Source organism: Urtica dioica, chromosome 6, assembly GCF_054948205.1.
Source record: "Urtica dioica subsp. dioica isolate 48M chromosome 6, U.dioica_male_clone48M_v1_H2, whole genome shotgun sequence".
Classification (NCBI taxonomy): Eukaryota; Viridiplantae; Streptophyta; class Magnoliopsida; order Rosales; family Urticaceae; genus Urtica; species Urtica dioica.
Genome location: NC_142761.1, coordinates 2,999,879 through 3,027,136, shown reverse-complemented (window position 1 = coordinate 3,027,136; position 27,258 = coordinate 2,999,879). Strand labels below are relative to the sequence as shown.

General features: G+C 33.5%; 4 protein-coding genes across 5 annotated transcripts; all 4 read left to right on the top strand.

Moving 5' to 3' along the window:
• The first annotated feature begins 531 nt into the window (after positions 1-531).
• LOC149392923 (PH-response transcription factor) lies at positions 532-4,139 on the top strand. 2 transcript variants are annotated; one of them, XM_089618437.1, is made up of 9 exons: positions 546-1,066; positions 1,151-1,219; positions 1,319-1,375; positions 1,460-1,532; positions 1,673-1,735; positions 2,349-2,609; positions 3,224-3,266; positions 3,566-3,644; positions 3,757-4,139. In XM_089618437.1, the coding sequence occupies exons 1-9, from the start codon at positions 788-790 to the stop codon at positions 3,847-3,849; spliced, it is 1,017 nt and encodes a 338-aa protein (XP_089474563.1). In that variant the 5' UTR covers positions 546-787; the 3' UTR covers positions 3,850-4,139. The 2 variants fall into 2 exon arrangements, with proteins under 2 accessions (XP_089474564.1, XP_089474563.1); XM_089618438.1 differs by lacking the exons at positions 1,151-1,219; positions 1,319-1,375 and having other exon boundaries at positions 532-1,066.
• Positions 4,140-5,401: 1,262 nt separating this feature from the next.
• On the top strand, positions 5,402-8,560 carry LOC149392922 (Protein kinase superfamily protein). Its single transcript, XM_089616962.1, has 9 exons — positions 5,402-5,502; positions 5,839-5,942; positions 6,058-6,462; positions 6,552-6,803; positions 6,893-7,047; positions 7,146-7,225; positions 7,318-7,453; positions 7,745-7,894; positions 7,975-8,560. The coding sequence occupies exons 1-9, from the start codon at positions 5,450-5,452 to the stop codon at positions 8,146-8,148; spliced, it is 1,509 nt and encodes a 502-aa protein (XP_089473088.1). The 5' UTR covers positions 5,402-5,449; the 3' UTR covers positions 8,149-8,560.
• A 6,441-nt stretch (positions 8,561-15,001) lies between these two features.
• LOC149392921 (2-oxoglutarate (2OG) and Fe(II)-dependent oxygenase superfamily protein) lies at positions 15,002-17,726 on the top strand. The gene is made up of 7 exons (XM_089617394.1): positions 15,002-15,265; positions 15,346-15,403; positions 15,509-15,613; positions 15,864-15,921; positions 16,121-16,296; positions 16,964-17,030; positions 17,160-17,726. The coding sequence occupies exons 1-7, from the start codon at positions 15,126-15,128 to the stop codon at positions 17,453-17,455; spliced, it is 900 nt and encodes a 299-aa protein (XP_089473520.1). The 5' UTR covers positions 15,002-15,125; the 3' UTR covers positions 17,456-17,726.
• Positions 17,727-25,200: 7,474 nt separating this feature from the next.
• On the top strand, positions 25,201-26,317 carry LOC149392920 (uncharacterized). Its single transcript, XM_089617865.1, has 2 exons — positions 25,201-25,915; positions 26,313-26,317. The coding sequence occupies exons 1-2, from the start codon at positions 25,201-25,203 to the stop codon at positions 26,315-26,317; spliced, it is 720 nt and encodes a 239-aa protein (XP_089473991.1).
• The last annotated feature ends 941 nt before the right edge of the window (positions 26,318-27,258 follow it).

Genomic DNA, 27,258 nt, shown 5'->3' with positions numbered 1-27,258 from the left:
TCTATCATAGTGAATATCATTATTATTTCTTTATTTACCATGTTAGTTGTCAATATATTAAAAAAGAGATTCTTTATATGAATATTGAGATTACTGGTAATTCATTTCTTGTTGTATTAAAATATTAATTTTTCTACATAGTATTAATATCGGAGATTAATCATGAATATTACAAGATTTAGACAAAATAATAATATTGACCAAATGCTGAGTTGGGCCAAATCCATGCCTAGTTGAATGACCCATCTTGATCAAATCTATGGCCCATTAAATTCTCTCTCATCCATTGTGACTCATCAGACCAAAAACAGTCCAATTCCACAAACCCAATTCAACCGTTGTGACTTTAACAAACGCTACGTAGCCACACACAAAAAAAAAAAAAAAAAAATTCCACGATTATAGTTCCTGTCCCTAACTTATCGTATTTGCAATAATGTTATAGCTATAGTGGGGTCATATTTTGTCTCGTACTCAAACTCAAGGAAGTCCCCAAATCCCTTCAATGGCCTATCCATTCAAAAACAAAAAAAAATTATTACTTTCATATGAACCACAATCTTCTTTTAACCCAAAAAAAAAAAAAAAAAACCAAGGAAAGTCACTCATTTCACACGGTCACACCCAAAAGATGCCAAATCTCTTATCTTCCCTTCCTCTCACACCCAATCCCATTTCTTAAAAAGTAAAAAATAATTATAATAATAATATAAGCCATCTACAGTTTACACACTAGATACAAAAAAAAAAAAAAAAAAAGGAATTTTGTAAAGCGAGAGAGGGAAAGATGTTGGGGAAGGAATCTGGTGTTCCGAGCTTCGATCTTCCCCATGAAGTCCTGCAAATCCTGCCGTCCGATCCGTTCGAGCAGCTCGACGTGGCGCGCAAGATCACGTCCATGGCCCTGGCGACACGTGTCCAGGCCATGGAAGCCGAGTCCTCCGAATTGCGCGCCATTCTCGCCGAGCAAGACCGGACCATCGCCGACCTTCAGTCCCAGCTCGAGTCCCTCGACGCCTCTCTCTCCGACGCCGCCGAAAAACTCGCCGCCGCCGAACAAGATAAGGTCCGGTCAAAGTCAACCATTTCCTCACTGTCTCATTGTTATTTTATTTTTTTATTATATTAATTTTTTTTTTTTGGTTTTCAGGAGAGACTGTCGAAAGAGAATGTAAATCTGAGCAACACAGTGAAGAAGCTCAACAGAGATGTTGCCAAGGTAATTTTAGGCTTAATTTTTGAACTCGACCTTGATTAATTTCTTTTCAGACTAAAAAAGTTATAATTTGTTTTTTTGTTTTTTTGGTGATATATATAGTTGGAGGTTTTTAGAAAAACTCTAATGAGGTCGCTTCAAGAAGATGAAGACAATTCAGTGAGTGAATATTATTTCTTTAATGAATTTTCGATTGGATATTTTTTTTTAAATTAATTTTTTCATTGGTCTTAATTTAATTAGTCTGGAGGAGTTGCAGAGGCTGTGTCTAAGATAAAAGACCAACCAGATTTGTCATCTTCTTCACAGATTGGAGGTACTTTTGTTGTTATATATATGGCAAGAACTTGAAATTTGTTGTATTGAGAATCTCATTAGAAGTAATAAAGTTCAGATCTTTTTCCAGTTTCAGATAATGGGTATGCTTTCTTTTTTCCATTTCTTTATTTATTTCAGAAGATGATAGGTCGATTAATCACAGCAACGCGGGAAATTCAGTAGCCGAAGATCGGGAATCAGGTTTTTTTTTTTTGCTTTCTTTCTTTCGTAAGTAGTCTTTAAAGGCTATGTTTGGAACAGGATGAAAAATTTATATGCTCTCATGTCTTTATAACTCGGGAAATTTTGAGAAAAATAGAATGTAGTCCTTGGTGTTTTCATTCATTTTCTACATATTTTTCTAGGTAATATAAAATCTCAATTTTTTAGTCATATATTTTCCTTTAATTTTAGTTTTCAATAGAATTTTTCTCAATTTAAATAAGCACGAGTAAAATACAATTGATTCTCATTTTTTTATGCGCAGATTTTCCGTGTTCCAAACGTACCCTATAACTCAAAAAAGTTTCTAATTGTTGATTACTTGAGTGACAAGTTACGTAGGTAGTCGTATGTTTGGAACCCGGATGAAATTTTTAGGGAAACAGAACAAAATCCTTAGTAGTACATTTTCTCTTAAAATTATTTTTCAATTGAATTTTCCTCAATCCGAACCAGGCGAGAAAAATACGACAGATCCTCATTTTTTATCCTCAAATTTTCCATGTTCCAAACATACCCATTAGCGTAATTGTAGATTACTTGCGTGACAAGTTACATAGCCTTACTTTTTCTTTACTATTATTACAAGCAGTGGTTCAGATGCCGAGGGTATCGCCGGGACTTCTCTTGGCTTCTCAGAGCAACACGCCGCGGTACACGCCGCCCGGTTCGCCTCCGATCGTGTCGGCCTCGGTGTCGCCGACCAAGACTTCCAAGCCGGTCTCTCCGAGGCGACACTCCGTCTCGTTCTCGGTCTCGAGGACTTTGTTCGACGACAGATCTTCCGCGTTCGGTTCCACAAACTCGAGCACTTACGGGTCGATGTCGGGCTCCGAGTCAGCCTCTCACACCGGTTAGTCTGATAATCAAACATGAATTAAGAGCTTGAATGAAATTCCTTCTGTGTGTTTGGTGATATACAAATAGTTGCAAATAGAACAAAAAAGAAGAAGGAGAAAAAGCGTTAAGATACAAGGAAATAACATAGACTACTAAACTACTTATATAAGTTTTCGGACACAAATAGTCTCTGATTGTGATTGTGGACTTATAGTCTCTGATTTTATCTTTGGAGCATTTTTGTCCCTAACCTAGTGATTTGGTATCATTTTCCTAAATGTATAATTAAACTCAACACCTAAACAGCTTAATAAACATTTACAAACTTAAATAACTTGTTTTTAATCTTGAAAAGGGTAATTAAATAAAATAATGCTCTAAAAACTAAACTTTTGCAACCATTTTTTTAAGGTAAAAAGTATTATTTAAAGATTTTTTTTTCTTCGTAAAATTAATCATATGGTTTGTATATATGTTTAAGTTGTTTAAGGGTAAAAATAAATCAAGGGATCAATAGGTAAAGGGTTTAAGCGGCTCCAAAATAAAAGTTAGGGACCAAAATGCCAATAGAAGTATATCTAACATCTGTTTTTTATTTTTTATTTTTTTTAATTATTTTTTTTCCAGGTAGAACTCGGGTGGATGGGAAGGAGTTCTTCCGCCAAGTCAGGTAAAAATTTGGAAAGTATTTAAATCAGAAATCTTAACAATTTATTTTTTTGGCAATAAATTTTTTCACGTTAAGAATCTTAATTTGGAAAAAATGATATTAATTGCGTGTTTTTTTTTTTTTTTTTTTTTTTTTTATGATGGTAAGCTTTTATGTCTATTTTATATTTTAATCCTAATAATACTCCACATTTATATATAATTTAACACTAAAGTTGATATTAATTTGGAAACAAACTTCGCGAATTTCTTATCAAGGTTCATCATATTTTCAAAGTAAAAATATTTTGTCGTTTTTAGGAGCCGATTGTCGTATGAGCAGTTTGGTGCATTTCTTGCCAATGTGAAGGAACTGAATGCCCACAAACAAACCAAAGAGGTATTTCTCTCTTTTCATATAATACATAGACAAAAAAAAAGATCCTGTATGATATAATTACTTGTATTCTTCTATATATTTATGACAATTAATTTTTTTTTTTCTTTTTCAGGTGACGTTGCAAAAGGCGGATGAGATATTCGGCCCAGAAAACAAGGACCTGTTTGCCATATTTGAGGGTTTGATAACTCGGAATGCACACTGATGAGAAAGGTTACAAAACTTTATTATTAATTTTTGGTGTAATTAGATGTGTAAATCCAGGTTGTGATGAAATCAAATCATTCTTTGAACACCTGAAATTATGTGTTTGTCCATTTGGTCCAAGACTTTCTTTTAGTCCCCAATAAATGGTCATGTGGGTGTAATATAGAGCTGAGAATATTCTAATTTTTCTATCAATGTTTAGTACATTCATTTTTGTCTAGCGTCTTTGGATTTGGCAATTATCAATTGTCCACTCTTAGACCAGAAAAATAGAAACTTACATTGAAATTTCATTTTCTATGTGGTGAACAGAAATAAATTCTATTTCTAAACCGTAATTGGTATAAATTTTGAATATATGTGCATTTTGATTTAAATGCCATTTTACACATAATTTTCGAATAACAAAATTTTAACCTTAACACTTTCAAATTGACTGCATCCAACCGTAATTGACCGTTGACTGTGGACAATTTGAGGGAAGAAATTTTAGGTAAAAATCCATACGTTTTCAAAATTTATGTTAAATAGGTTTTAGAAATTGAATTTCGTATATTATATTACACATATTTTCCAAAATTTTCCTTATTAAATTGTGGGGATATTGCTTTTTTTTTTCCCCGATAGTAAGTGTATTATAAATTCTTAGTTGCGACAATTTTGTCATAAAATAATATATTTAAAATATTAAATTTTGAGAGGAAAAAAAAATTCTTTACTTTATTAATAAGCTTAGAGGAAAGTCTTATTCTTCCTTAAAAATTATAATTATGATGGTAAGGGATTCAAACAACTTGGTTAGTATTAATGATACGAAAAGCTTACCAACTCAAAATTAAAAAAATTCCCTGTTGGCCAATAATACAAATGAATGAGTAGACCTTCATTATATTTACACTAGAGCTTCAAAATCCTATTTAGTGATCACCCACACAGCCACAAACATCAATGTCTCATGACCGTTGGTTGTTGATGCCACGTGTCAAAATACCCAAAAGAGAATCAAATTAAAAAGATTAACACAGTACTACGTGCTCGCTCGCTTGCATAATAAGACAATACTAAAAAAAAAAAATCATATTTATCTTCGAACAAGCTAAATTTATACTTATAGATAGTTTGCCAGACAATTATGATGATGAAAATTCAACACGAAGTCATTCATTTTCGCAACAATACTAACATAAATAAAACAATATTAATAATTATAATGATTAAACCAAAAAAAGGCGTCTTAAGCAATGACAAATGAGCCGATTTCTTAGCATGCAAGTTCGGTGAAAAATTACAGAGAAACCATCACAGCCTCTGGTTTTATGCTCTCTCTCTCTCTCTCTCTCTGTCTCTCTCTCTCTCTCTCTCTCTCTCTCTCTAGGTATGTTTGTGTCGTATCTATTATTTCCTAGATTAATTATGAACCCTTTTGGATTTTGAGGCTTATCTGAATTTTTGAAAGGAAAAAGAAATAAAGGAAAAAAAAAAACTTGATTCATAGTTACATGGAAGATCATGCCAAAGATTGTTTCTTATTACCATCATTATAATTCAATATTATTGTTTCTCATTCTATAATGATATCTTTGCCTTCTTTTTAATGGATGAATCGTTTTCAGCTCTTTGCTTCTGCTTTTGGCGGACTGCGAATCTCGCTGTAATCTCTCTTTCCCTCTCTTATCATGCAACTCTTTTTTTGTTTTCTTTTCTTAATTTCATATTACAGATATTTAACTTTGAGGAATGACCCAAAAAAATATATATATTCCACGTTTGAGATATATTTTTTGTCTTTGTATATGGATTTTGTCCTCTAGCCTCATTCCATGACCATTTTTTTATTATTATTGTTGTTTGTCTGCTCATGAGATATTTTTGAGTTTTTGTCTTCTCTTCTGTCTTCAACAACATTTACGGAATATGATTATTTAATATTTCTCTGTTTTTTTGGGGGCTTCAATTCATTTCATTCAATCTCATTCATGGGAATCAGTGGTTCTCGCAACATTGCGAAGCAAAATCCGGCGGAGGGAGAGTTAATCCGTCCCGGAAGTAGGAGTCGCCGATCCGGATTCTCAACCTCATTTTCAAGCCATGGTAATAATAATGTCTTCATACATATTTTTTTTTTCTTCTATTTCTTGAAACCCAAGTTACCTTGTTAATAACATCATTTATGGTGTTAACATTTTATCCGAATTCTTTTCAAAAGACTTAGCATCACTAAACATGGACGAGGATGATAAGAATTCCGAGAAGGACAATTCCGAAGATTCAAATAGTGGAACAGAGTTAGCCGGGTCGGAAGACTTCTCGGAGCAAGGAGGACCTTCCGCGGACTCTTCCTCGACTGCTTCTTCCACCCCGTTGTCCAAGGAAAGCACGTCGGGCTCGGAAAGGGCCACGAAGCACTGGCGAGGCTTCTTTCGCCTGCTCAAGAAGGGCCCGCAGAGGCGGTTCCAGACGTTCCCAAGGTTGACCAGGCGAAAGAGCAGGCGAGTTAGGGAAGACATGGTCCCGAACCCTCTAGACGCGTCCGAGCTCGGGTGCTTCAAGTCCTCGTGGATAAACTTCACCCTATCCGAGCTCCAAGCCGCAACCAACGACTTTAGCCAAGGTTTTCTTGCGACGCAAGATAGTCTTCAGAAACCCTGATCAAAGTTTGACCTTCTTTTTTATTTTGTTTCATTTTTTGATTTTGCGAAGAGAATTTGATTGGCGAAGGAGGGTACGCGATGGTGTATAAGGGAGAGTTGGAGGACGGGCGGTTTGTGGCGGTGAAACGACTGACGAGAGGGACACAAGAGGAAATGACTGCGGATTTCTTGTCTGAGCTCGGGATCATAGTCCACGTTGACCATCCGAATCTAGCCAAGCTCATCGGCTATGGCGTCGAAGGAGGAATGCATTTAGTTCTTCACCTCTCTCCCCATGGAAGCCTCTCATCCATTCTCTATGGTAATAATTTATTAGATTCTACCGAAAATTAACACTTAGCAAGGTGTTTATAAACGAGTCGATTTTTTTTTTTTAACAAATGTAAATAGGGCCAAGAGAAAAATTGGATTGGGGAATTAGATACAAAGTTGTTTTAGGCACAGCTGAGGGGCTTCTCTATCTTCATGAGGGGTGTCAAAGAAGAATCATTCATAAAGACATCAAGGCTTCTAATATATTGCTTTCAGAGGATTTTGAGCCTCAAGTATGTCTCTCACACAAGCACATTTTTTTATTTATTTAGTAATTTGGTGTATGTGTGAATTGACCTCTCAATAATTTGATATAATCACACTCACACAGATATCTGATTTTGGACTTGCAAAGTGGTTGCCGGATCAGTGGACTCACCATATCGTCTCGAAATTCGAAGGCACATTCGGGTTCGTTTGTTTTATCGATCGTTGACCTAGATTTCAAGAGACTTCTATAATTTTTTTTAGTTTATAATTGTTTTCCAAATGAATATCGATAGTTATCTTCCTCCCGAGTTCTTCATGCATGGAATCGTAGACGAGAAAACCGATGTTTACGCTTTTGGAGTTCTTCTTTTGGAACTCATCACTGGACGTCAAGCTTTGGATAGCTCTCAGAAAAGCCTTGTCATGTGGGTATGTTAGGCGACCTAATTCACCATTTGTGCACCCTATTTTATTTTCCCCCAAATGAAATATCATTCATAAAAATCAACATCTTAAATTTTTATTCATTTATTTCATTATCTAATTTACCATGAGTGTCACTTGTTTAGTTTTACATATAACTCATTAATAAAAATAAACATCTTCAAGTATCATTCATTTAATAACTTTTTTTTTTACTTGAAAACCATCCATAAAAAATAACATCTTAATGTTTTCTTATGTAATTATTTAACTATTTTTTTTATTTAAATTCTTAAGGCCAACCCTTTGCTATCCAAGACCAATTTCAAGATGCTCGTAGATCCGTGCCTTGGCGATGCCTACGACAAAGATCAGATGAAACGTGTGGTCTTAACGGCCTCTATGTGTATCCATCAATCTTCGATCAATCGACCTGAAATGAACCAAGTATAAAGCTATCATTAGTTTAATTTTTATTAGATATGTTCTTTTTTTCTTCTTCTAATTCTTAAATATTATATTGATAGGTCGTTCAAATCTTAAAAGGCGATGAGAAAACATTGGAGAGCGTGAAACGGCAAAGATCGAAGCTGCGAAGAACTTATTCCGAAGAGCTTCTTGACGCGGACGAGTACAATTCAACGAAATATTTGAATGATCGTAACCGGTATATGGAGACGGTTTTAGGCGTTCAATCTTAATGTTTAAATTGTGTGATTTGTGATTATAATTCTTGATTCCCATAACTCATAGGAGTTCATCAAAGTTTTTGATGATCATTGTGTTTTTGGAAGTGTCAAAAACTCATTGATTAGTGTAAAATATTTTTATGTTTAGGTGTGAAATTGTCCATAGCGTTAGTGTGGAAATGTTTTGGGTATTTTTTTTTTCATTACTTTAAAAGAAGGAAGTGAAATATTCTTCTCCTTTTTTTTAATATAACTCTTTTATTGATTTAGAAATATAGATAAGGTCACCAGATTTTTTTCTAGGTAAGTTTAAAGAACTATGCATGGATAGTAATATTCTAATTCTCTTGGAGTTACGTGAATAACCCATCTGGGTGGGTCCAATTTTTGGAATGCCCAAGAAAAGAAACACCAGAATAAATGAATGAGCCTATTGTGAAAGGACATAATTTGTTTTGATATATATATTGATTCATGAAAAGACAACGAGGATAAGGAAAAAAATTCCAATTGTTATAGAACACTATGTATCAACAAGAAATTTGAAAAAAAAAAAGCATGTCATTTTTAGAGTACGTTTCTACGTCTCTTTCATGTTATTCTTTGGTCATTGTAGTGAAATAACCAAAATGAAACTATAAAATTTATTTTTAGCCTATGTTTCACAATTTTTAGGAAAATAGCCAACATGATTATGTGACAATAATTAAAGTCTTATTTACCCTTATTTATTAATAAATTCGTCATTTTCTCTCTCCTATTTTTTTCCTACACTTTTTTTTACATAAAAACTTCAAAAAAACCATATCTATCTCATATGAACTCAAAATTGAGTTATTCCAAATCCTACGGATTCATGAAGCCGAGATCTTCAAAGACAGATCCATTGTGTTTGATGAAAAATAATGTTTAATACCATAGATGTAAAAAAATCTACCTTAAATATGGAAATAACTGAAATTTTTTGAAATTATCAACAAAATAAATAGAAATGTAAATATGATGCATTAAAAATAATTTTTATCATGGGTCTATTTTTGAAGATCTCGACGCCACGAATTTGTAGGATTTGAAATCACTCAATTTCGAGTTCGTATGAGAAAGATACAAATTTTTGAAGTTTTGATGCAAAAAAAATTATTTGAAAAAAAAATAGGAGAGAGAAAGTGACGAATTTATTAATGAATTTATTAATAAATAAGGGCAAATAAGACCTTAATTATTGCCACATAAGCCATTTGGCTATATCCCTAAAAATTGTCAAACATAAGCTAGATCCAAAATCACATGTTTAAAGTGGCCTAATTAGTTATAAATATCTTATTCTTTTGATGATGTCTTATATTTACGTATAATTTAATATTACAAAAAAACATTGATTTTAAAATAAACTTATAATGGGATATCAAAACCTACCTAAAAAAATGAGACCTTTACATTCAATTGCCCAAAATCGGCATAGCACCTTTAAGAAACAACATGTATGGTGTAATAGAATGAAGTTGGAAATTTTGGCTAATAATAAATAAAATAAAAAACCAAGAATGAAGTTGGCAATTTTGCTTAAAAAGACAACACAACAAACCATACAATAAACACTAATTCTAAGATAACAAAAAAAAAGTTTCTTATAATAGGAATAACTCTTTTTTTTTTTTTTTAATTAGTAAAAGACAATTTAGAGTTTAATATGAACTAATTTCGAATAGTTATATGACCTAATTATATTCTATAATAACATGATTTGGGTTTCGAGAATATTTATCTTTAAGCTGCATGTTTGATGCTCCATTTCGAGATTGAGTTTCTTATCAAATGCACGTTCAAACTAATGTTTAATATGTGTATGTTAATACACGGCAAACATAGAAGATTTTGTTTTTGTTTTTGTTTTTAACATTATCAAGGATAAATTGAATATTATAGACCCCATTATTAACAAAATATTAAGACTCGACCTGTTATTTCAATAAAAGATGAAATTGGAATTTTACCTATTTTTAGACAAAAATACCACTAAAGCATCTGTGATATTCATCGCAAGTAATCGTATATAAACGCACCATTGCGAATCATCGCAACTAATCGCAAAGAATCGAAAGTTATTGAAATTACTTGTGATGAAGCCGGATTCGCTTCATCTGTCAAGGGGTCGAAATTATAATTTCTATCATATTTAAATTTGTTGGTGGAGAAAAAGAACGAGTCTTGAATCTCGTTAATGGATTTGAATACAGTAAATCGCAAGAAGAAACAAGTGAATAAGAATAGTGCGCAGAGCATTATTGATAATAACGTGATAATACAATAGTTGTTTATGAAAAGTGACAATGGAGACGTGAAAGAGTTGTAATTGGAATAGATAAAGTAAATAAGTGTGCTTCAGGGATCAATTTTGCGTGTGAATTATGGGAATCGAGGCTTTATTTATAGCCGTTCTTATGTCTCATGTTCTCCGCGGTGTTCGGCGCCACGTCTCCACGATCTCCCCTCTTTGCTAGATCTCGCTACATGTGTTGTTGAATTGATTTTCTCGCGTGGAAAGAAGGTAACGTCGCTTTTGAATTTGTAACCTCATGCACGTGATTCCGGTTTGTGCATGCATACTCATTCCACGCCTCTGACCATTGAACTCGTCAATATCTCTAAGATCACGTAGCTAGTTTCCTGAGAATTGTACACCCGAGGTGGAATGTCTTCCACCTCGTCATCTGTCGGTCCTCATGGATTTCCGAGGTGGTCTTCAAGAAGTTGTTTGTCGACGTGAAATAACTACGTGTTATATCATGAAGGCCTCCGAGGCCCATTAATTTAGTGATTAAGAGGTGGCCTAAGCTATTTGGGCCCACGTGTGTGACTAAACCCAAAAAGGATGAAGTCCCATACCAACAACTTGCAACAACGACTCATTTTGTAGTTGCTGTTGAAAAAATCATCTAAACAATTTAAACTCTTTAAATCCTTGATTTTCATCGCAATATATCACAATCCATCGGAAACCATAGAACAAAATCGTAAAAAAATCCCATAAATTGATGTCTTTGGAATTATCTGTTGCTAAAAAAAAGTGGTGTTCTTCAAATTTTGCGATGATTTGCGATGGTTAACAATTATTTGCATTGGTTTGAGATGAAATTTAACATTATCTTCAATGATAGAGTAAAAAATGAATAAAAACTATTATTAAAAAAAAATTAATTTTGCTCCTACTCATAGGAGATCATTGGAAATCATCAGAGATAGTTGAATTTTGTCAAAAGAGTTAGAGCTAAGAGAGTTAGAGAGATATACAAGTGAAATTTTTTATTTTTTGAAAAAATTGTATGGAGGGATATTTTTAAGAAAAAAATGACATAGCTCACTTAAACGACGCCCAACATTTCACAATTCGCTGATGTTTTAAAACATATCACTACGTATCAACGCTTTCCACAATTTTTGGATGAAAATACCCTTCCCTAACACGCCAAATCTTCATCTTCGTCTTTTTTTGCTTCCGTTCCTTAAGAACTGCTAGGAATCGTCGCCGATCATCAATGGCTGCCACAACCTTCACCTTCACCTCCCACGGAGCTCCGACGAAGCTCTGTGTCAAATTCTCTCCAATCTGTGACCTTCACTCTCCGCTCTTCCCTGCCGGAATCTTCCGCTGCGCGAACTCCGCCTCGTTTTCCTCCACTGGTAAAATTAAACGCGACGTTTTTGGATTTTTGTTATCGTTATTCTCCGGATCGACTTCGTTTAGTTGAAGTTGGCAATTTTGCTAAAAAAGGAAACACAACAAACCATAAATAAACACTAATTCTAAGATAACAAAAAAAAAATAGTATCTTATAACAGGATTAACTCATTTTTTATTAGTAAAAGACAATTTAGAGTTTAATATGAACAAATTTCGAATAGTTATATGAACTAATTATATTCTATAATAACATGATTTGGGTTTCGAAATATTTATCCTTAAGCTGCATGTTTGATGCTCCAATTGGAGATTAAGTTTATTATCAAATGCATGTTCAAACTGATGTTTAAAATGTGTATGTTAATACACGGAAAACATAGAAGATTTTTTTTTTTTTTTTTTTTTTAAACGTTATCAAGGAGGAATTGAATATTATAGACCTCATTATTAACAAAATATTAAGACTCGACCTGTTATTTCAATAATATATGAAATTGGACTTTTTCTCATTTTTTTAGACAAAAATATCGCTAAAACATTTAAACCCGTGATATTCATCTGAAGTAATCGTAAATAATCGCACCATTTGCGAATCATCGCAACTAATCGCAAAGAATCGAAAGTTATTGAAATTACCCGCTATTTAAATTTGTTGGTGGAGACAAAGAACGAGTCTCGAATCTCGTCAATGGATTCGAATACAGTAAATTGCAAGAAGAAACAAGTGGATAAGAATAATGCGCAAAGCATTATTGATTATAACGTGATAATACAATAGTTGTTTATGAAAAGTGACAATGGAGACGTAAAAGAGTTGTAATTGGAATAGAGAAAGTAAATAAGTGTGCTTCAGGGATCAATTTTGCGTGTGAATTCTGGGAATCGAGGCTTTATTTATAGCCGTTCTTATGTCTCACATTCTCCGCGGTCTTTGGCGCCACGTCTCCACGATCTCCCATTTTTGCTCGAGCTCGCTACACGTGCTGTTGAATTGATTTTCCCGCGTGGAAATAGGGTAACGTCACTTTTGAATTTGTAACCTCCTCCATGTAGTTCCGGTTTGTGTGTGCATAACTCATTCCACGCCTCTGACCATTGAACTCGTCAATATCTCTAAGAACACGTAGCTAGTATCCTGAGAATTGTACACCTGAGTTGGGATGTCTTCCCTCGTCATCTGTTGGTCCTCATGGATTTTTGAGGTGGTCTTCAAGAAGTTGTTTGTCGACGTGAAATAACTATGTGTTATATCATGAAGCCTTCGAGGCCCATTAATTTAGTGATTAAGAGGTGGGCCTAAGCTATTTGGGCCCACGTGTATGAGTAAGCCCAAAAAGGACAAAGTCCCATACCAACAACGATTCATTTTGTAGTCACTGTTGAAAAAAATCATCTAAACGATTTAAATTCTTTAAATCCTTGATTTTCATCGCAAAATATCACAATCCATAGCAAAAAATGGTAAACAAATCGCATAAAATTGATGTCTTTGGAATTATCTGTTGCTAAAAAAGGGTGGTGTTCTTCAAATTTTGTGATATTTTACGATTATTTGCATTAAATTACGATGGTTTTGTGATGAAATTCAACATTTTCTTCAATGATAGAGTAAAAAATAAATAAAAATTATTTTTAAAAAAATTAATTTTGCTCGTGCTTGTAGGAGATTGTTGGAAATCATTGGAGATCGTCGAATTTTGTCAAAAGAGTTAGAACCAAGAGAGTTAGAGAGATATACAAGTGAGAATTTTTATTTTTTGAAAATATTGTATGAGGGGATTTTTTAAGGGGGAATGACGTAGCTCGCTAACGACGCCCAACCTTTCACAATTCGCTAATGTTTTAATTCATATCACTACGTACTAATGCTTTCCACAATTTTCGGACGAAAATACCCTTCCCTAACACGCCAAACCTTCATTGTCGTCTTCTTTGCTTTTGTTCCTTTAGAAGTACTAGGAATCATCGCCGTCAATGGCCACCATAACCTTCGCCTTCACCTCCCACGGAGCTCCAACAAAGTTCTACGCCAAATTCTCTCCAATCTGTGGCCTTCACTCTCCGCTCTTCCTTGCCGAAATCCTCCGCTGCGCGAACTCCGTCTCGTTCTCCTCCACCTGTAAAATTAAACGCGGCGTTTTGGATTTTTATTATCGTTATTCTCTTGATCAGCTTCAGTTAGTTGAACATTTAGTGTTTTTGTTGTTGTTTTGGATGACTTTGCAGAGATTCGGGCTCATATATCCTCGGTTGATCAATCAAGCGTCGTCGTGACGGCGAAGAGCGTTGAATCTCTGGTGGTTGTGGCGGTTCATCGCAGGACAAAGGGCAAAAGAGTCTCAACACAAGACAAAAAGATGGGTTATTATAACTTCTATTCGCAGTAGTTATTGGTGAAAAATAGAGAGGAAAACAGCTACTGATGGCTATTTTCACTATTTTTAAATTAACAGGTCCAATCTTGTTAATTGTGAGATCTACAATATGAAATTTCTCTTATCAAATTTAGAGCAATAAAAAAGACATTAGTATTTTCTTTGTACACTTTTCATATTTTTCTCATAGTAATGTTTAACATTTTTAAATCATTTAAAAATGAGAAAATATAAAATGAGACATAGAAGCTTATTCCTTAAACAAACGGATTTCGATGTAGATGTCCCATTTTTTTTTAGCGGTAGGTTTTTATATTATATTATAAGTTTGTTTCCAAATTAATGTTTATTTTTAATATTAAATTATATGTAAAAATATTGAGCATTATTAGGAGCAGTGACGGAGCCAATATAGGCTCAGCAGGGGCTTAAGTCCCCCCTCAAATTTTTTTTTTGCACTTTTTGCTCATTTTAAAAAAAAATTACATTTTTTCCCTTGAAAATTTATACTTTTGGCCCAATTTTTATAAATTTTTTACAATCAAACACCCCCTGAATTTTTTTTTTCAAATTAGCCCCCCCTCTTTTTTAGTTCTAAGAAAATATAGGAACTGTGTCCAAATCGCACAATTAATGTCTTTTTATAATTTGTACTAATGTACGACAGCATTCGATAGAAAACGACAGGACCGGTTAATTAAAAACGACAGAAGTACAGAAATGAAGTCAAGCACTCAAGCTTAAGCATGAATGAAAACATTTCAACGGTTAATAAAAAATTATAACAAATAAACAACACGTCTCGTATAATAACAAATGAAAAATAGGAAGGAGAAAAAGAAGAAAAAAAAACATTGCAAAGAAAATTAGGATATTTTCAAGAGAAACTTCATATCGTGATTCGTGAATTCGAAGCGAAGAAGAAGAAGAAGATGACTAAGTTATGGCTTCAGATATTCCTCTTCCTTCTCTCGATCTCTCTCACTCTCCGCGATTCTTCCAGCTCTTACGCCGGTTCTGCCAGCTCCATAATCAATCCCTCCAAAGTCAAACAAATTTCATGGAAACCTAGGTTTCTCTCTCTCTCTCTCTCTCTCTCTCTCTCTATCCGAATCGGAACTCACACTGAATTCGAATGATCGATTTTTGCAGAGCTTTCGTGTACGAAGGATTTCTCACGGATTTGGAATGCGATCACATGATTTCCTTGGTGAGTTGAAATTGGATATTGAACGATTGGCTTTCCATTGGCTGAGATCTTCAAATACTGATATTTGATTATATATATAATTTTTTTTTATCGCGTATTCGATAGGCTAAAGCGGAGCTGAAGAGATCGGCTGTCGCGGATAGTGATTCGGGAGAGAGCACGCTCAGCGAGGTCCGTACGAGCTCTGGAATGTTCATCGCCAAGGCCAAGGTTATTCAATTTCGCTTTTCTTTGCTTTGAGCTATAATATATGAGTTTGACTCCAGATTTTCCTATGTTCTGATCAAATGACATAGGTAAATTGATGGACTTGATTGGTTGTTTCTAAGAAGGTTAAATAACTAAAGATTTTTCTTGTTATTTTATTTGAACTGTCTGTATTCAATTTTCTGGTCTGGTGCAATAATTAGCCTGGGTTTCTTTCTGTCTTATTTTCACAATTTTCAAATCTATTTACCAGGATCCCATTGTTGCTGGTATTGAAGACAAGATTTCATCTTGGACCTTTCTTCCTAAAGGTAAAATTGAGTTCATAAAATGAAGAGTAATAATGATTTTCAACTCTTTCATTGCCTGTGTTGAGTATGAGTATGGAATGAATGAGCCAGCGAAGAAAACCAAGTGTCCTACGAGATAATAGAAGAGACTTTTGTTGATAATTTAGTCAACAAGTTTTCCCGTGCTGCTTTAACGCATTTGTGTTTGTCCTGGTTTCAGAAAACGGAGAGGATATTCAAGTTCTGAGATACGAGCACGGACAGAAATACGATCCGCACTATGATTACTTTACGGACAAAGTAAATATTGTTCGGGGTGGTCATCGCATAGCAACCGTACTCATGTACCTCTCTGACGTCATCAAGGGCGGCGAGACAGTATTCCCTCATGCTGTGGTAAGTAGATATTTTTTTTGCCTTGTTCATATCTTACACTCTTGGACCACTGCATTACGAAATTTACTCGGCAAATGCTTCAGAAGGTCTATATTTTCACAATCCAGTTCTGTATCCGGATATTACCCAATACCCATTACCCATTCAAGTTTGATTGGTGTACTTTTTCGGATTAGAGCCCCTAATCCATCCTAACCAGAATACAATCGGTATATAGCAATAAATAAATGACACATAGATTTGTAGTTGTTAACTCTAAATGTGAGAGCTACGTCCACTTTGTCACTGAAGATTTCACTATAATGAAAACAGGGAAATTGGGTTCGTGCACAATTCTCTTATACGCTCCACAAAGAAAACGGGCCCGAAGAATTTAAAGAAAACTAGAGTGAACACAATACAAGCGCAAAATTCCCAAATCGCCCTTCATTAAATAACCTTACAAAATAAAACTTGCACATGGGGATCGGCCCGAAGCCTCTGCCTAAGGTCTTCATGACATAGGCAACATATTCGGCTCCAAAAATCAACATTAATTATATTTCTAAGCTCAATTCCGATCGGCACGGACTTGCAATTTAATATTTTATTTTTTTATTATTGTAATGTTTTAACACTCCCTCCTCTATCTATACATTTGCTTATGTTATATTCCGATATTTCTCAGGAACCCCATCGTCGTAAGTCTACAGACCACGACGATCTCTCCGAGTGTGCCAAGAAAGGAATCGCAGGTAAGCCATTGAAGAAATTAAAAAATAAAGGGCTTCGATACAATTCGACTTGCCAAACCCAAACAAAAAAAAAACAAAAAATCCATATCTTAACCTTTATTTATTTTTTTTTTTTTTTTTTCATTTCAGTCAAACCGCGACGAGGCGACGCGCTTCTTTTCTTCAGTCTACTTCCGACCGCGGTCCCAGACACAGACAGTCTCCACGCAGGGTGTCCGGTGATCGAAGGCGAGAAATGGTCGGCGACTAAGTGGATCCACGTGGACTCGTTCGACAAAGACGTGACAGATGGCGGGTCCTGCGCGAACCGCCACGAGAGCTGCGACAGATGGTCCGCGCTCGGAGAATGCACCAAGAACAAGGAATACATGGTCGGGTCTCCCGAGCTTCCCGGCTTCTGCAGAAGAAGTTGCAATGTCTGTTAATTTAAATTAAAAAAAAAAAAAAAAAAAAAAAGAGCGATCTTCGTTGTTTTTTCCACTTCCAGAGCTTTCTTATTATAGGATTACTCGGGTTAGTATCGGTTCGTTTCCTTTTGGTTTCTAATTCTATTGTATTCACTAGTCTCCTATAAAATCAAACATTATAATTGTATTTTTTTGTACTGGTTAGTGTCTGTTGTAATAATGTGAAGTGCTTAATCACAGTACACGACTGGATAGTGAAAAATAAACTTTTTTTTGGGAAGGCGTTTTTTATATCACTAGTATGATTTTTTAATTCATATTTACTGTCTTATAAGAAAAGATTTTAAATTTTTATAAAATAGTATAGAAAAATATAATAGTACAGCTGTGGTGAATTTAACTAAAATTATGTTTGATAATTAAATTAGTAATAATTTGACATTTAAAACTAACTTAATTCGTTATACAAAAAAACTAAAATGATAAAATGATTTTAGGAACATAATAAATTATTATTTTAATAGTGTTCAAAGAGACTTATAAATTATCTTATAAGAAAGATTTTAAATTTTAATAAAATAGTATAGAAAAATATAATAGTACAGTTGTGACAAATTTAACTAAAATTATGTTTGATAATTAAATTAGTAACAATTTCACATTTAAAACAAACTTAATTCGTTATACAAAAAAACTAAAATGATTTTAGGAACAATACAAATTATCATTTTAATAGTGTTTAAATAGACTTATAGTTTATGTATTGAATAAAAAGAGAAGCTTATAGTCATTAGTAATAAAGATATGATAAATAAAAAGTTGTAAATATAGTTCTTTTGTGATGTATTATAGATTTATCAATTTATTATATTAAACAAAAAATTATGAAAAATTATGCAAATAAAAAAGAAAGAAAACTATATATGAGTTTGTTTAGATTGTGTCAACGGTTCTACAATACAATGTAACTCGAGAAAATGCATGTTAATTTTTTATTTATGAAAAAACAAGTAAACATTAACAATCCCAAATAAAGTCGTAAGAAGCATATTAAATATATATATATATATATATATATATATATATATATATATATTTACCAATATAAAATTTATGTATGCATATGATATATAAATGTACACGCATAATATGTGTAGAAGAATTAAAATAACAACCCAATATATAACTACAAACTAAATATATATTATAGAAACATTGAGTAAATTGAATCATAAATTAAAGTTATTGTAGCTATATATTTGTTATTTATTCAATCAATTAAGCATTAGTTTAATCTAAAGGAATTAGTCCACAATTTACTTTTCAAGATTTTAAGTTTACAGTGATAGAATATTTAATTGGTTTAAATGGTTGATGCCACAAATTATAAAATAAACATTTAATATAAAAATCACCTGAAATCGATTTTAGCATCATTCTTATTGATATATTTATCATAACATAAGACTAAATGATATGCATTGTCCAATTTAACCCAATAATATTGTAAATTTGTATTGAGTATTAAATTTGAGAGAGAGAGAGAGAGAGAGAGAGAGAGAGAGAGAGAGAGAGAGAGAGAGAGCGAGAGTGATATTTAGACATTTTATTGGGCAGAGAAGCATTGATCATTATTAGCCTACGTGTCATTAGAATAAAAAGCAGGGCAGTATTGTAATTAAGAAGGGAATAGAGCAGCCACGTGTCAAACTAAAAGGGGTCCTACGCTCTTTTACGTTCTTTTATAGTGAGGTAAGGATAATATAGAGGGAAAATTCTATAGTTACCTCATTGAAAGATGATAATTTCTAGAATACCTTACATTTTTAAACCTTTCATAAAATTTTTTTTTTTAAAAGATAAATGAAACTGTAAACAGTAAAAAAAAAAAAAAGTGAAATAAAATTGTAACAACAAACTAATATTTAAAAAAGTTTTATTTATGAAATAGAAAACTAAATGAGATAGCTGAGGGATTAAGATTTAGAAAGAAGATACTGGAGTCATTTATGTTTGGTTATCAACTCAAAAACTGTTTTTGAGTTTTCAAGAAGTGAAAATATGAAACAAAATTGGAAAATGTGTTTGGTAAGGTGTTTTCGGAAAAAAAAAAATTTAAAAATTTTTGAAGTTGTTTTGTAAAAAAGTAAAGAAAACTGAAAACAAATAAAAGGTGTTTTTGGAAATTTTTTTCTTCTCTTCTCTCATCATTCTCCTCATCTTCTCTTTTCATTTTTTCAAAACCAAAAATGATATACCAAACACTTTTTTCAGTTTTTTCACTTTCTCAAAAACAAAAATGAAAACTGTACCAAACAGCTTTTTGAAAACAACTGCAAAATAATTTTTCAGTATAACTACAAAAATTAGAAAATAAAAAACAAAAACTTTTTGAGTTAACTACCAAACAACCTACCAGGTCGTATATATTAAGAGAACTAAAAGTGGTGGAAAAATAAAGACGAGAAAGAACTCCTGTTTGGTAGTTAACTCAAAAAGTTTTTGTTTTCTATTTTTTAATTTTTGTAGTTGTACTGAAAAATTATTTTTGCAGTTGTTTTCAAAAAGCTGTTTGGTATAGTTTTCATTTTTGTTTTTGAGAAATTGAAAAAACTGTTTGATACAGTTTTCATTTTTGTTTTTGAAGGAGAAGGAGGAGAGAAGAGAAGAATTTTTTTTTACAAAACACATTTTATTTGTTTTCAGTTTTCTTTACTTTTTTACAAAACAACTTCAAAAATTTTTGAAAATTTTTTCCGAAAAATTAAACCAAACTCAACTTTCACTTTTTGTTTTCAATTTTTTTATCTCAAAAAGTCAAAAACACTTTTTGGAATGAAAACCAAACAACTTTGTACAATTCTCAAGGTTTTGGACAAAGACGAGAGTGGAGGAATGAGCGATTTTTTAATTTTTTTAATTTTTTTTTTCGGAAGAAAGAAACCTTTTAGACTTTTAGTTGTGTATTCTCAATGTTTTGGACAAAGACGAGAGTGGGGGAATGAGCGATTTTTTTTTTTTTTCGGAAGAAATAAAAGGGTCAAGTAAGATTTCATTGAACCATCGAAAATTCTGTCTACAACTTGTTACTGCTCATAGTCTTCTCACCAATTTGCTAAATGGATTGTGCTATCATTCTTTTCTTGTTTTATTACATTCAAGGACCACAATGAGATTCCCATCAATGTCAAAATGGAATGTAAGCCTATCAGTGGTTTTTTTTTTTTTTTTTTTTTTTTTTTGTACACCCAATACAAAAAGAACAGCATTTGATATTACCAGAAAATATGAACAAATAAAATACTAGTGAAGCAAATTCTATTGAGGACAATGCTCAATAATTTTGTTTGAGCTATTCTTATACTAGTATTGTCATTGATTCTGTACCTTGTGGGCACTAGCGGTTAGTTCTTGAAATATTTTCAGGAGTACTTTGATAGCTTCAACATTTACCAATAAATAAAGAAATTGTAGGACAAGATTGGTGATGAGATTTAATATTGACCAAATAACAATGTGCATTCACTTAATTTAGTCACTCCTTGAGAGTCCTATTACCAAAGATGCTAGCTCATGATGCTGAGAGTGAGACATGAAATAGATGATCTCAAACTCAAACTAATAACCAGATTCAATGTTTCCAATCAGAATCAATCAATAATGTTATTATTATTATCATCATCTCACTATATATACACAAGGGTTTACTTTAATTAGAGGCAACAGACAAGGCTAGATTGATGCAACAATTAATAAGAGAATATATTCTTCCATTCAATTTGAAAGGAACATCTTCAAGCCCAACTGTATTCCTTTGTTGTACTCCTTAATATATTGCCAAATTTATTTTACACAAAAAAAAGAGAGGAATAAAGCTGTACCAACACCACCAAATATGCCATAAAAGATTTTAAGAAAAATATAGTAATGATAATAATAAAAACCATCTGGCCAGAGTTCAGACCGCACAAAACGGCTCTCTCTTTGAATGGGATAAAAGATTTGGTTTGAGGATTTGAAATCACTTACAAATATTAAACAGCTGGTTTGGGATTTTGTAGATTATGAGTGTCGGTGGGCCTAATTAAATATCAAAACGTGAAGATGCGTTGAAAATTTTAATTATGGTACAGCTTTGAAGACCATATGATCTGTGCAAATCACGCTTCAGCACTATATTATACTATTACTATATATTACAAATGGCATACATTTGTTGGTTAAAGCCACAACTTTCTTGATTGATCAATATGAAAAAACATATAATAACCAAGTATGTAACATTTATATCACATAATATATATGTATATTATATTATATCATATGGATATTAGCAGCTTAACGTGACAAGACTTGTTCCCTAATTACAACAAATCGCCGTGTTTAATGACCATACACTTGATGTTTGTCTTTCAAATGTTTCATAAAGCAACGAAAAATTAAATGTAGAAATGGACAAATTTTTCACGTATCGGTTTTTTTAATGTTGATTTCAAGAATATCGACTTTAATAATACCAATTTTTTTTTAAATTGAAAATGTAAATAATTTTTTTCTATCGTCTTTTTCTGCTCAAGAAAATACGACGGCCAAGCGCCACTTAGAAACGACGGCAAAGCAAACGAAAAACGCAACGACTAAGGTAAAACTCAAAAACGCTCAGTGAGGGATACATACACCAAATATTTGTTTTTATATAGAAAATAATCATATGCTAAAAAAAAACGAAGGAATTCAAGTCATTTCTCAATAAATGCAATCGTCTATTGGATTTTTTGTTGTTGATAAAATCAAACAAGTACAAAAATAAAAGGTTAAAGTCGATATTGGTTTCTTAGATTAGTTGTCACGTCATTCAAATTGACTATTTTATAAGAATCTTGAAACAATGACTGTTTTTTTATTCCAATGTTTCAGGTGGCTTAATTCGTCTAATATTTCTTCATTAATAGCAATTAAGTTAAGAGAAATCACTCAGTCTAGGCTATCTGAAATTGAAACTAATTAACATTAGAAAACTATGATAATATGCAATAGGCCAAACTTAAAAAAAGTATTATGCTTCATTGCCCCTTAAATCAAGTACTCGCAGTTACTTATTATCATTCATCGAACTTCTCCAAGAGACAATCACTCTCAACATAGTCGAGAGTAAAGTCTATCATCTTAACGAAAGAGGGTCGTAAATATTTTTGAGCGAGCTACAAAAAAGGATCCCAACAATCCCGCAAAAACTCTCTCGCGCAACCCCAAAAAGATCCGAATTGGTTCCATCACTTGAGTATGAAAGAAACGTCGACGTTGAGCTTCTAACTTTCGTGTATTAGTGTAGTATAGTAGATATTCTATTTATTGTAAGGTTATTTTAGTCATTTATTATAATTGTATTAGAGTTGTATACTCATATTTTGTATTTTTTCATCATCACGTTATTATTCGGACACTCCATTTTCTCTTCAAATCCCTAAGAGCATCTCCACCCGGACTGTATAAGGTGGTAATAACGTATGTATTGACTCCATCCGTACTCTTTATTTTACGCCATTATGGCGTGAGATGCTTTTTCAATTTGGTGTCACGCCAATATGGCGTGACACTATTCACTACTCCAAAATATTTTTTTAGTCCCTATAAAGTTTATAATTTATATATTTGTATTGATTTATAAAATTATATCATATTTATCCTTAAATTATTCATTAAATTTATTTTCAAATACAACATTAATATTTGGAGTTTGAAAAAAACTAAAATGACATTAATATTAAAAGAGAAATAAAATAACATTACAACGACATCGAAATGTAAAAAAAAAAAAAAGAACATTAAAATAAATAAAAAAACAAAATACAACAAAATAAAATTAAACATAAATTTACAATACATAAACTAGTAGTCAGGAAGATTAGCGCCGGATCCTCCAAGACCGGTGAAATATTGTGAATATGAATCAGAATTGGGAAATGGTGTTTGAGATTGTTGTTGTTCGGCTCTCTTTTGTAAAACTTTGGCTTGTTCAGCTTCCCAAAATGCACGAACTTGAGGATCTGATATTTTATTTAAATTCATTTTCATTATTTTATTTTCTTCTCTTATTGTTTTCAAATTATTAGCCTTATCTATACTTTCTAAGAGGCGTTCCCTCATATCACCTGACTTCTTCATCTGCTCAAGAAGTAGTTTATTTCCTTCATCAAGCTTGCTGATGGAGGAAGCTACTTTGTCATCCGTTTTCATTTTTAGTTTGGCTTTTTTCACTCCAATCGGTCGCTCAGAAGGAGATGGTTGTCTAACGGACTCAGGAGTTTGTTGTTCGGACTCCGAAAAAGAACACGAACCTCGAGATGTTTGTCTCGCACTTGAGGTTCCGTCTTGAAATTTTTCAAAATTCTTGATGATGTTCCACACATGATCAAACTTCCAACCTTTCTTGAATTTTTCATCATCTGCAAGCAACACTTTAGCTTGATCCATCTGCAAGTCGATATATAACCAATTACAATAACATAATATTAAAAAAAAAGATAAAAATAGCTAAAATACTCACAATATCTTCAGTTGAAGCACCGCTCGGGTGTCTATTCTCAATTTGCCGAATGCATGCATGCATTTTCCTTGTAGCTTTCTCAATTACTTGGATTCGGGACTGAATTGATCGCTTCGAACGCATCTCCGAAGTTGGTTTTTTTGCATTGTTGTAGCTGTCTTCAACATGGCTCCAAAACCTATCAGATGATTGGTATATACCAATGATAGGGTCTTGAGAAATCTCCATGTAAACTTGACAAAGAAGTCGGTCTTCTTCATGAGAGTATCCAGAAGCTCGACTTGTCATTTTCTTGTAATGTATCGTACTCAAGGCTCAGTAATTTTTTGGATGAAAACACAACTTATGGAAGATACTATTTATAGAATATTTTCTCACTCAAAGCTCTCACGCGTCCCGGGTTCTGACGTGATGTGACCACTCAATGTCACTACTTATCAAGAATCTCACGCGTCCCGGGTTCTGACATGATGTGACCACTCAATGCCACTACTTATCAAGAATCTCACGCGTCCCGGGTTCTTACGTGATGTGACCACTCAATGCCATTACTCATCAAAGCTCTCACGCGTCCCGGGTTCTGACGTGATGTGACCACTCAATGCCATTACTCATCAAAGCTCTCACGCGTCCCGGGTTCTGACGTGATGTGACCACTCAATGCCATTACTCATCAAAGCTCTCACGCTTCCCGGGTTCTGACGTGATGTGACCACTCAATGCCACTACTTATCAAGAATCTCACGCGTCCCGGGTTCTGACGTGATGTGACCACTCAATGCCATTACTCATCAAAGCTCTCACGCGTCCCGGGTTCTGACGTGATGTGACCACTCAATGCCACTACTTATCAAGAATCTCACGCGTCCCGGGTTCTGACGTGATGTGACCACTCAATGCCACTACTCATCAAAGCTCTCACGCTTCCCGGGTTCTGACGTAATGTGACCACTCAATGCCATCACCCATCAAGAATACCACGCTTCCCAAACCGACATCTACACTCAACGCCCTATAAATAGTCTCAGTTCAAATGAATTTGAATTCACATTCTCTAACACACTTCATCTTTCATCATTCATCTCTCAAAATGAGTTTTAATTCATCATCTTCTTCATCTTCTTCCTCTGATAATGATTTTCATCTTCAAATGGCTCAAATTGATGAGCAGGAGGATGCTATATGTCATCAAATTATCCAAAATAATATCACGATCATGCAAATTCTCAACGAACATGCCGCCGACCAAACCATTGAGCGCAACGTAGGAGGCTCGATTCCTGGACATGCTTTCATCAATCGGGATCGAGAGAGTGCAGACCGGCGACTTTTCAATGATTACTTCTCAGAATCTCCTCTCTACAACGAGACCATGTTTCGTCGGAGGTATCGAATGTCTCGCTCTTTATTCCTCCGAATAGTGGATGCCGTTAAAAGTCACGACAACTATTTTGTACAACGGTTGGATCGTGCTGACATACTTGGGTTGTCACCACTTCAAAAAATAACTGCTGTCTTTCGGATGCTGGCCTACGGTCTTTCGGCAGATGCCACAGACGAGTACTGCAAAATAGCAGAGTCCACGACAATTGAAAGCCTGAAGAGGTTTTGCCGAGCAATGGTGGAGGTATTTTCTGAGCAATATTTAAGATCACCAACTCCTAATGACGTTGCTAGACTTCTCCATATAGGTCAACAACGTGGCTTTCCGGGAATGTTGGGTAGTTTGGATTGTATGCATTGGAAATGGAAAAATTGCCCTATCGCGTGGGCCGGACAATATACGGGTCGTAGCGGAAAACCTACAATTATTCTAGAAGCTGTGGCTGATTATGATCTTTGGATATGGCACGCTTATTTTGGCATGCCGGGAAGCAACAATGACATCAACGTGTTAGAGTTTTCTCACCTATTTTCCAATCTCACTCAAGGTATTGCTCCTCCCGCTCATTATATCATACGGGGAAATGAGTATAATATGAGTTATTATTTGGCTGATAGTATATATCCAAAATGGTCTACTATTGTTCAAACCAAGGAACTAAATGCCGCCGAATTTCCAGGAATTTCGGCTGGAAATTCCATTTCGGTGGGTCAACGGCCGACGAAGAGCAAAATTTCGTTTCGTCGTCGTTTTTCGACGAAATTCGTCGTTTTTCGTTTTTGTCGTTTTTTCGCCGAAATGTCGTTTAGTAAATAAGCAAAATTCGAGAGTCATCTGGGATTCGAACTCAGGACCTTTGATGCATACGTCCAGACGTTTACCACCACACCAGACAACAACTTTGCTTATATTATGCATATTTAATATATAATATGTATCTATAGATTAGAGATATATATACATATGTATATAAACATTTATATTATTATACATATACATATGAACATTTATATAATTATATATATTGGTATAAAATATAAATACGTTGAAATTAATATTAATGAGAGTTTTTGATATTATAGTTGTGTAAAAATATTAAATATTAAAAATTATAATGTATAGTTAGTATAAATTTTAAAATTTGATACAACTATATATATTTGATATAAATATAATTACAAATTATAGAGAGATATAAATATGTATATACATATTTATACAATTATATTTATATATGTATTTGATATAAATAATTAAATATAATTACGTTGAGATTGAATTTAATAAATGTATTTGACATTATATTTGTGCAAAATAAATTAAATATTAAATATTATAAAATATAGTTAAAAATTGAATATATATATATATAAATAACATATTATGCAACATTATTTCCGTTCGGTTTTCCGTCGGCACGTCGAATTTCCATGGAAATCGGCATTTGAAAACGGCATTTTACTTGCCCATTTCCACAATTTTTCCGTTGGAAATTCCATCGGCACGACGAATTTCCGTAAATCAGGAGGCTCGAAACGGCAACGAAATCGGCATTTTTTTCCTTGGTTCAAACTATTCGAGAACCTCGTGGCCGAAAAAAACAATATTTTGCAATGAAGCAAGAATCCTGTAGAAAAGACGTAGAACGTGCTTTTGGAGTTCTCCAAGAACGGTTTGCAATTGTGGCGGGACCGTCAAGATTTTGGAGAAAAGATGTCTTAAAAGATATAATGACTACATGCATAATTATGCATAACATGATAATAGAAGATGAGCGTGATCTCAACGTGCCCATTGAAGTTAACATAGAAACGTCACCATTGAGGGTTGAATTAGCGGAGAATGATGATACACGATTTCAAGAGTTTTTCAGTCGCTACAGACAAATAA

What these genes read in the sequence shown, in the direction of transcription:
- LOC149392923 (XM_089618437.1), top strand. Translation starts at nt 788, where the DNA reads ATGTTGGGGAAGGAATCTGGTGTTCCGAGCTTCGATCTTCCCCATGAA. An exon ending in ATCTTCTTCACAGATTGGAG is followed by an intron (nt 1,533 to 1,672) that starts GTACTTTTGTTG and finishes TATTTATTTCAG; the next exon opens with AAGATGATAGGTCGATTAAT. An exon ending in CCCACAAACAAACCAAAGAG is followed by an intron (nt 3,645 to 3,756) that starts GTATTTCTCTCT and finishes TTTCTTTTTCAG; the next exon opens with GTGACGTTGCAAAAGGCGGA.
- LOC149392922 (XM_089616962.1), top strand. Translation starts at nt 5,450, where the DNA reads ATGAATCGTTTTCAGCTCTTTGCTTCTGCTTTTGGCGGACTGCGAATC. An exon ending in AACCAACGACTTTAGCCAAG is followed by an intron (nt 6,463 to 6,551) that starts GTTTTCTTGCGA and finishes GATTTTGCGAAG; the next exon opens with AGAATTTGATTGGCGAAGGA. An exon ending in CAGAGGATTTTGAGCCTCAA is followed by an intron (nt 7,048 to 7,145) that starts GTATGTCTCTCA and finishes ACACTCACACAG; the next exon opens with ATATCTGATTTTGGACTTGC.
- LOC149392921 (XM_089617394.1), top strand. Translation starts at nt 15,126, where the DNA reads ATGACTAAGTTATGGCTTCAGATATTCCTCTTCCTTCTCTCGATCTCT. An exon ending in TGTTCATCGCCAAGGCCAAG is followed by an intron (nt 15,614 to 15,863) that starts GTTATTCAATTT and finishes TCTATTTACCAG; the next exon opens with GATCCCATTGTTGCTGGTAT. An exon ending in TTGGACCTTTCTTCCTAAAG is followed by an intron (nt 15,922 to 16,120) that starts GTAAAATTGAGT and finishes TCCTGGTTTCAG; the next exon opens with AAAACGGAGAGGATATTCAA.
- LOC149392920 (XM_089617865.1), top strand. Translation starts at nt 25,201, where the DNA reads ATGCAAATTCTCAACGAACATGCCGCCGACCAAACCATTGAGCGCAAC.